This window comes from Sus scrofa, chromosome 5, assembly GCF_000003025.6.
Source record: "Sus scrofa isolate TJ Tabasco breed Duroc chromosome 5, Sscrofa11.1, whole genome shotgun sequence".
NCBI classification, from domain to species: Eukaryota; Metazoa; Chordata; class Mammalia; order Artiodactyla; family Suidae; genus Sus; species Sus scrofa.
In genome coordinates this window covers 88,194,735-88,204,413 of record NC_010447.5, presented here as the reverse complement: position 1 = coordinate 88,204,413, position 9,679 = coordinate 88,194,735, and the positions used below count along the sequence as shown (strand labels likewise).

The window sequence follows — 9,679 nt, the reverse complement described above, 5'->3', positions numbered from 1 at the left end:
GGGTGCAGTCATCAAAAAAGCTATGCATCATACAACTTTGCTTCCTATACTTGACAAGCAATAAGCAATACAGCCAAAGGTCAAACTAAAACTGCTATTTGAATGTGCTAAGCTTATCTGTCCTGAGTAAGTGTCTCCTTTATTAGGCAATTATCCCTGCCTTGGACTCAGCAGAAACACAGGTGGCCACTTACCAGGAAAAACATTCGGGGCTGCATGACTTTCCGAGATAGCTTCATCAGGGTTCCTTCTTTGAGAAAAACCTGATTCATCCAAACAAAGACCCATTTCAAACAACCATCATGACACAACCATAATGTACATACACACGTAAGTTCCTTTTCAATCCTCTTATCCCAGGATTTTTTTGTGGGCAGAGGCTGGGTGGACATGTTTCCTTGTGACTTTTTACAGTCACAGCTTCTTTTCGAAACCCTGTAAGTCCTTTAGGAACTGGACAAGCCAGCAGAGCTTCCCAAATCCAGTACTGAGCCCAGAGGTACCATGTGGTCTGAAAGGTCTGACGTGATCCTGAGTCGCGGCCAACTTCCTGGCAAGTGCATTTTGTAAGGCTCCTGAATTCCTTCCCTGGGCCACTCTTATGCTCTATGAAGCGCATTAAAATACCAATTTTCTTCCTTCCCTCATAATCCTCTCTTACATTAAGGCTTTTAAATGAAACTGTCTTTAAAGCTGTGTGAGGTCAGCTAGGATTACACAATAAAATTACCCAATTTAATCAGATGCTCTGTGGGGTCCCTTGCCATTCTCCTAATTGAACTGGACTTCTTGTCATGGTGACTTAAATTATGAATGTTTTTGAAAGGATAGAATGAACTTAGTTGATCCAGATTGGGTCACTGAGGAGCAACAGTAACAAATGGCGTATTTTCATAACGCAAATGAAAGCAGCTACAAACGGTGCCTGAAACACTTACCCGCCCAGGCTGAACTATTTCGTGGTGTCCATTTAAGCTGTACTGAATTTGCATCAGTTTCTGAAAGTTGTCCTATGGAAAGGGATACAGAGCAAATGAAGGCAGGGGCTCCCAGGTTCAAGAGTATGGCAGCCACTGAAATGAAGATACTCACTCCTTGTTTCATGGTGTCGTTGGCATGGTTGGCCACCTCGATAACCACAGCAAGGGCATCTAAAATACATGGGGATAAAGTATATGCGGACAGAAGAGGCATCTGGTCATTATCATTACTAGTGACTTGCAACACTGAGCAACTCCAGACAAGGAGCTGGCCAGTTCACAGCCACCAACCACAGGAGGAGCTCAGTTAACAGTCAGCAGGCAGAAATACAGGCGAGGACGTTTGATGAGAGCAAAACCAAGGAGAAAACAGGCAAAAATAGTACTTAGGAAAAAAATTAGCCAAAGAAAGACTCTAAAGAAATATATGCATGTATATCAACAGTATGAATACAGGGTTGTTTAGTACTGAGATTTGATTACTCTGTTGAAACTCAGAAGGATAAGGATAGGACTGCACCTGGACGCAGAGGGCTGTTCCAAGATCAACTGCCTTGGGAGAGAGGGCTCCTGGGGTAGGAAACCAGAACTGTGAGAATCAGCTGTTTAAGAGGGGCAGGGCTTAGCTGCCTTCTCTTAGTCAGAGCCCGAGAGGGAAGAAATGCCACATGGAAGCACACTAGACCTAACGACACATATTATTTTGTGAGGTGGGTTGCTGAGCGTCATCTGTTTTACTCTTTTTATGAACTCCCTGCCTTTATCAAATGCTGCTGAATGCTTCGGTCCTGTCGTCTCCATAACAGGGCATAAAGGGAGAAGCCTGTGCTCGGTCTCCTTTGGGGCTACAGCTGCTCTCAGTCCAAGACTGTAGTGTCCCCTTAGGGACACCTGAACGTGTGTAAGATAATGCTGGGTTGCCACAAAGACTAGGAGGGTCCACTGGGCTTTAGTGGGCAGGAGCCGGGGGTTACACGGCCCGCAGTACTAATTAGGAATCTACACGGAGAAGGTTATTACATTTGACAGGGGCACTGCCACAGGGAAAACGGGCAGAGCGTTAAAGAGGGAAGGGTGCTCTCTCAACGCTGCTGTGGCAGCGACACTAATCACCAATAAAAGGACTGTTCGTTTTGTTTTGTTTGTTTGTAGCATGTAAAAGTTCCCAGGCCAAGGATCGAACCTGAGCCACAGCAGCAACCTGAGCTGCTGCAGTGACAATGCTGGATCCTTAACCCACTGTGCCACAAGAGAACTCCACAAGGACTGTTTTCTTTTTTCTTTTTCTTTTTTGTCTTTTTACCTTTTTCTAGGGCCGCTCCCATGGCTTATGGAGGTTTCCAGGCTAGGGGTCTAATCAGAGCTGTAGCCGCCGGCCTACACCACAGCCACAGCAATGTGGGATCCGAGCTGTGTCTTCGACCTACACCACAGCTCACGGCAACGCCGGATCCTTAACCCACTGAGCGAGGCCAGGGATCGAACCCACAACCTCATGGTTCCTAGTCGGATTCGTTAACCACTGCGCCACAAGGGGAACTCCTCTATGTTCTTCAAATGTATTATTATCAGCATTATCAATGGAAGGCACTGTTTCCTTACAGAGACCCCAAACACACATATCAAAATGTCCTGTACTGGGAGTTCCTGCCATGGCGCAACGGGACCAGTGGTGTCTCTGGAGCACTGAGACTTGGGTTTGATCCCCAGCCCCCACGAAGAGGATTAAACAATCTGGTGCTGCCGCAGCTGCAGCACAGGACTCAGCTGCAGCTTGGCTCCCATCCCTGGCCTGGGAACTCCATATGCCGTGGGGTGGCCAAAAAAGACAGAAGGAAAGCAAAGAAGAAAAGAATTGAGTGCATCTGGCACTCCCAGGGCAGATATTCAAGCGGAGAAGGAAACGTATTCCTCTCTTGCTGGCTTGCTTGCATTCCCAGCAGACAGGGAGAAAAGCGTCACCATTTAATGAGCAGACGTTGTAATAAAGCTGCTGCTGTTTGGTCACCTGGTCTCTAAGCCCTGCTCCCTTCCCCATGTCCTCCCTTAGCAGGCCCTGATGGCTCTGCTCCTTTTCCTCTCCTGCTTCCCTTCCAAAGGTCTATCAGTCTCATTTCCCCTCAGCCTCCGGCAGTCTCACAATTTGACTGCACTGCCTCTGGCCCGTTCTGTGCACCTCACTGTTCACTGCTGATCCCAAGCCATGGCTTTGCTAAGGTATGTAATTTCCTTTCAACATGCTCCGTGAGCTCTGGTCCCGTGTTTGTTTTGTCTATACAATGGAGCTAATAACTCACTTTCTTTGAAAGCAGAAGCCCTCGGACAGATGTTTTCTTGAGGCCCTATTTGCTAAGATCTGTCTAAACTATTTATCTTTCCGAGACAGACTCTGACCTGGACTGTCCACTCTTCCCCCTCGTTCCCCAACTCTAGTCAAGTCATTTCTGGCCCCACGTCTCTCTAAGCTCTGCCTCTTCAATCTTCAGGCTCTTCTCCCTCTGCCCAGTGATTCTATACTGCTCAGTGCATCCTCACTTGAAAGCTATCTGCTTTGTTTCTTATCTGATGGGTATCAAAGACCTTCTTCAACTAAATTATATGTTTACCAAAGACAAAAAGCATGTCATATTTCCCACTCCAAACTTTTCCTTTTAAAAAAAAAGCATGTTTAAAAGTATAACACGGAGTTCCCGTCGTGGCGCAGTGGTTAACGAATCCGACTAGGAACCATGAGGTTGCGGGTTCGGTCCCTGCCCTTGCTCAGTGGGTTAACGATCCGGCGTTGCCGTGAGCTGTGGTGTAGGTTGCAGACGCGGCTCGGATCCCGCGTTGCTGTGGCTCTGGCGTAGGCCGGTGGCTACAGCTCCGATTCAACCCCTAGCCTGGAACCTCCATATGCCGCAGGAGCGGCCCAAGAAATAGCAACAGCAACAACAACAACAACAGACAAAAGACAAAAAAAAGACCAAAAAAAAAAGTATAACACTTGCAGGAATTCCTGTTGTGGCTCGATGGTAATGAACCTGATTATTATCCATGAGGAAACAGGATTGTCCCCGGCCCCACTCAGTGGGTTAAGGATCCGGTGTTGCCGTGAGCTGTGGTGTAGGTTGCAGACAAGGCTCTCAGACCTGCCGTTGCTGTGGCTATGGTATAGGCTGGCAGCTGCAGCTCTGATTCGACCCCTAGCCTGGGAACCTCCATGTGCCCTGGGTGCGGCCCTAGAAAGAAAAAAAAAAAAAAAAAAGTAAAAGCATAACACATGCAAATAGATGTTAGAGAAGGAAAAGTAAAATGATGAAAATGAATCTCTACAAAATGTATTAAAAAAAACATTTTAGCTCTGTCATCTGAAAATGTAAAGGATGTGATCAAAATTCATAAAATGGGGTGGAAACGGGTTTGTCTAATGTGTTTCTACACCTCAGAGCCAGGGATATACCTCTGACCTTTGAAAGAGGTAGTTTGGGGATAAATGAAAAGAAGTACCATTATCCTGAACAGAATTAATTCTTGTGTGTGTGTGAGAGAGAGAGAAAGAGACAGACAGACAGACAGACAGACACACAAATTATCTGGTGAAAATCAATGAGTCCCTTGCATTGTAATGGACCATTTCTCGAAAGTACTGCTGAAGGTGAGGGCGTGGAGGGAAGGTATGGCTGATGCCCATCATTGAAGAGTCCCAGAATAATAGGCTATTTTAGACCTCATCTCTAATTTGCGTAGTTTGGTCACTTTACGGATTCCTAATTTTAAAACATGAAAGGACTTTACAGATCAACTGGTTGACTCTCTGTTTTGAAAGCAGTGCACATCTGGAGAAGGTGAATTCACCCCTGGCTCAGAGAGACATGAAGCACAGGGGGATGAAGCTTCCTGAGCACAGACTATGCTGGGACCACTCAACTCTCTCAGGAGGCTGGCCCATGCACCTTTTGTTCCTACAGTTTCACCTGCTTCTGGCACCCCTTTACCACTTTATCGAGTTCTGTTTTAATCTGTCCAAAACAAGAATTTTTTTCTTTTAAACAGAGGATTCTCTTCCAAAATTTATAAACACCTTCTGCAACTCAATACTAAAAAAACAAACAACCCCATCCAAAAATGGGCAGAAGATCTAAACAGACAACTTTCCAAAGAAGACATACAAATGGCCAAAAAAACACATGAAAAGATGTTCAACATCACTCATTATTCGAGAAATGCAAATCAAAACCACGATGAGGTACCACCTTACACTGGCCAGAATGGCCATCATCCAAAAGTCTACACACAATGAGTGCTGGAGAGGGTGTGGAGAAAAAGGAACCCTATCACACTCTTGATAGGATTTTAAATTGGTGCAACCACTGCGGAAACCAGTAGGGAGATTCTGCAGAAAACTAAACATAGAACTACCATTTGACCCAGCAATTCCACTCCTGGGCATCTATCCAGAGAAAACCATGACTCGCAAAGACACATGTACTCCAATGTTCATTGCAGCACTATTTGCAATAGCCAAGACGTGGAAACAACCTAAATGTCCATGGACAGAGGAGTGGATCAAGAAGATGTGGTACATATACACGATGGAATATTACTCAGCCATTAAAAAGAACAAAATACCAGCATTTTTTGCAACATGGATGGAACTAGAAATGATCTTGCTAAGTGAAGTCAGCCAGACAATGAGACACCAACATCCAATGCTTTCACTGACATGTGGAATCTGAAAAAAGGACAGACTGAACTTCTTTGCAGAACAGATGCTGACTCACAGACATTGAAAAACCTATGGTCTCCAGAGGAGACAGTTTGGGGGGTGGGGGAATGTGCTTGGGCTATGGGATGGAAATCCTGTGAAATTAGATTGTCAGGATCATTATATAAATACAGATTGATAAATTCATTTGAGTAATAAAAAAAAGGGGGGAAAAAGATGTGGTACACATACACAATGGAATATTACTTAGCCATTAAAAGGAAATAAACAATGGTATTTGCAGCAACATGGACGGACATAGAAATTATCACGCTAAGAGAAGTCAGTCAGACCATGAGACACCAACGTCACATGCTATCACTTATATGTGGAATCTAAAAAAAGGACACAATGAACTTCTTTGTGGAACAGACACTGACCCACAGATTTTAAAAAACGTATGGTTACCAAAGGAGACAGGTTGCGGGGTGGGGGGATGCCTGAGGGTTTGGGATAGAAATGCTATGAAATTGGGATGTGATGATCATTGTACAACTATAAATGTAATAAAATTCATTGAGTAATAAATAAAAAAAAAAAAAAACACACCCAAAGAAGAAAAAAAAATGAAATTAGATACAGTTGTATTACTTAACACAAGTGCTCTGTATTAATTCCTTTCAAAATTGCAATAAGGCCATTTACATATCAATATAAATAATATGTTAATGAAAAATATTTTCTAAAATAGAACAATTTAGTAGGAAAAGTAGCACTGTTTTATATTTTGCAAAACTTTTTAATGCCTGGCTTAATAGAAGACAACTGGATTATCATTATCACTTTTGCATTCAATCTGCTGTGATTAGCTGTTTTGGCTGAAGGACAGGAAGAAAATTAAGCCTTATATAGATAGGAAGAATGAAGGCTATATTTCATAGCCTTTTCAGAAAACTGTGGACATTCTTTCTTTTTGGGATATATACCAAAACTTACAAGGGGTTGTTTCTTAAAGTATACAGTGGAATCTGCAACCATATCAATACATTTTTCAAACTGTTAAAAAAATAAAAAATACATACAAAGAGGATTCTTATGAATAAAATGCAGTTGTATATATGGGTTTTGTTACATGAGACCATAAAAATTGTTTACCTTGGGTATCTCTGTAATCTCCAGAGTCTTCTAAGAGATTTTTCAAATAATCTAGAAGAGGAAAAAGAAACAGCATTTAGTACAATAAAAGGCACTAAGGAAAAAACATGTCTTTCTTCCTTTTTTTTTTTTTTTTTTTGGCCGTGCTCGCAGCCTGCAGAAGTTTGTGGGCCGATGATTAAACCCATGCCAAAGCAGTGACAAGGGCAGATCCTTAACCCTCTGAGCCATCAGGGAATTCTACATGTGTCCTTCTTAGTTGAGTCGGTGTATTGCTTCATATAGATAATCGTTTGGTTTACACTTCCTTTTTTAAAAAGTGCAACTAATTAATTAACTTGTGCTAAATTTCGCCTGGGAACTTCCACATGCCACCAGTGTGGTCAAAAACAAAACTACAAAACAACACAAAATAAAAACAAACAAAACAACCCCGAAAGAATAAAGCCCTGGAATCAATGTGAAATTAGGACACAGAATCAGAGCTAGAAACAAATCTCAAAGCTTGCACTGGTGATTTTGGAGTTGAGGCATCCGGCTGCTGAGTATACGGTCTCACCCAAGTAGTACAACCTCTTTGCGGCACAGCCAGGACTAGAATCCAGGTCTCGTGATGCCCAGTCCAGCACTTTTACTCCAGGAAATACCTTAATCTCAAGATGAGATGTAGGTTTAGTACCGAAGTTCAAGCATTATAGACTGACTGCCAAGGGACCATGACATTTGCCGATTTCAAGAGTCTAACGATGCTCAGACATCAGAAAAACGCTCCATGTGTGTCTAGAACAGTGGTTCTCAAATGCGGGTGGTTCTGCCCCCCCAGGAGACATCTCGAAGTGTCTGGAGACATTTCTAACCATGGCAACTGGGGAAAAGGGCTGCCGCTCGTATCCTGTGGTTAGAGGTCAGGGTCAATGCTAAACATGCTACAAATGTACAGGACAGTCCTGCAACGAAGAATTATCCGACCCGAAACATCAATAGGGCTGCAGTTGAGAAACCCTGGTCTAGATGGAGACAGCCTGTAAGTGGACAACACGGTATATAGTGGGTCTTACAGTATGAAAAAAAAATTAAGATAATAGGTTCCATTTAATAAGTCATTAACACCAAGGAATATGACTGGATTTCTAGATAATATTTCCTTCTTTGTTCAGGTATGTCGATGGCTTCCCATTAACTATCAAATTAAAACACATTCCATTTCCTGGAATTTAAAGTCCATGCTACATGGCCCTCGTTCACTTTTCCAATTTTCTCCCTTGTTACTGCCTGACACAGGCCCTTTGTTCTACCAAAGTTTGACTCTACAACAATCCCTTAAACACTTCCCATGTGTTCCCCGGCTTCGTACTTTGTGTCTCTCGAGTTCCCTTCTTCTGAATCCTTTCTCTGTCTCTGCATATAAAAATGCAACTCATAATCCTTCAAGGCTCATCTCAAATTCCTTCCCTCCTACCAAACTTTCCACTTGAAAGAAATATTTTTTCCCTTTGAATAAGATATTACACAGCAGTGACTCACTGTGTGGTATCATTTTCTTTTTCTTTAGACTCAGGGCTCCTTGTGGGTCGGAGCCACATCTGATTCATCTTTCTACCTCTCATAGCACTAAGGCATGGCCTTTGCATACAAGAGACAATAAATGCTTGGAATAAAAAAATAAATGCTTTAAAAAAAAAAAAAAAGACAGGATTGTGTCTTAAGTGTCGGTAAAAGGCAATAAAGACAGAGATGAATCCTAATGCCGGTGGGAGCTGGGAAATGGAGAGAGGAAAGGCATGTTAAAACACTAAAGGCACGGAGTTCCCGTCGTGGCGCAGTGGTTAACGAATCCGACTAGGAACCATGAGGTTGAGGGTTCGGTCCCTGCCCTTGCTCAGTGGGTTAACGATCCGGCGTTGCCGTGAGCTGTGGTGTAGGTCGCAGACGCGGCTCGGATCCCGCGTTGCTGTGGCTGTGGTATAGGCCGGTGGCTACAGCTCCGATTCAACCCGTAGCCTGGGAACCTCCATATGCCGCCGGAGCGGCCCAAGAAATAGCAACAACAACAACAACAAAAAAGACAAAAAAAAAAAAAACAAAAAAAACATAAAACACTAAAGGCAGAGTTCCCTGGTAGCCTAGTATTCAGAATCCGGCGTGGTCACTGCTGTGGCTCGGATCTGATCCCTGGCCTGGGAACTTTCACATGCTGTGGGTGTGGCCAAAAAAAAGAGAAAGACGGAATGCATTTTTATCAGATCCAGTCTCCATCTAGCAATAGCACGGAAAAGATGTAATTTCATTCCGTGGATGTATGACATCAGGCTCAAAGGCAGAAAGGGCAACTTAGCGCCAGCTTTTCAAACTTAATACATGACGTGAACACACACACCCAACTGCGGAAACTAAGCATCTTTGAGACGGTGACCCAAGAACCTGTGTGAGTCTACACATGCCAATCAGAAATACCCAGCCCTGGCAATAAGCCCCGATGAGATATCCTGCACCATGGCCTCAAGCTTCTGGGCACACACAGTGTAGGTTCTAGCTTGCCAGAGACCATCACGAGCCATTTAGATCTGAGAGTAATCTGAACACACAAGCTGGAGAGCATTCGTCCAACCAAATAAACAAGAAAACCACACAAGTTAACAAAATACATGGATCATACACTACACTGAGTCTCATCTGAGGATGAAGAATGGACTTAATCTCACTCCAACCCCACTCAGAATGCATTCCACATGTAAGCTATGTTTCGTGAGTCCAAATATCTAAATTTTCATGAGCACGAGGCTTAGGGAGGACCTCACTCTTAGGTCCTCTCACGTTAGGGAGGAAAACTTACTCTTCTTAGATGTCCTCAAGGCCT

General features: G+C 43.6%; 1 protein-coding gene across 4 annotated transcripts in view; it reads right to left on the bottom strand.

The window, feature by feature from the left end:
• The window catches only part of FGD6 (FYVE, RhoGEF and PH domain containing 6), a 142,776-nt gene that overhangs the window by 25,394 nt on the left and 107,703 nt on the right, over nucleotides 1-9,679 (bottom strand). For all 4 annotated transcript variants that reach the window (XM_013998063.2, XM_005664248.3, XM_021092744.1 and 1 more), the window contains 4 exons: nucleotides 6,823-6,873; nucleotides 1,093-1,151; nucleotides 939-1,010; nucleotides 195-263 (listed from right to left, as the gene is read on the bottom strand). In XM_013998063.2, coding sequence (XP_013853517.2) covers nucleotides 195-263; nucleotides 939-1,010; nucleotides 1,093-1,151; nucleotides 6,823-6,873 — 251 coding nt within the window. The remainder of the gene's footprint in view (nucleotides 1-194; nucleotides 264-938; nucleotides 1,011-1,092; nucleotides 1,152-6,822; nucleotides 6,874-9,679) is intronic.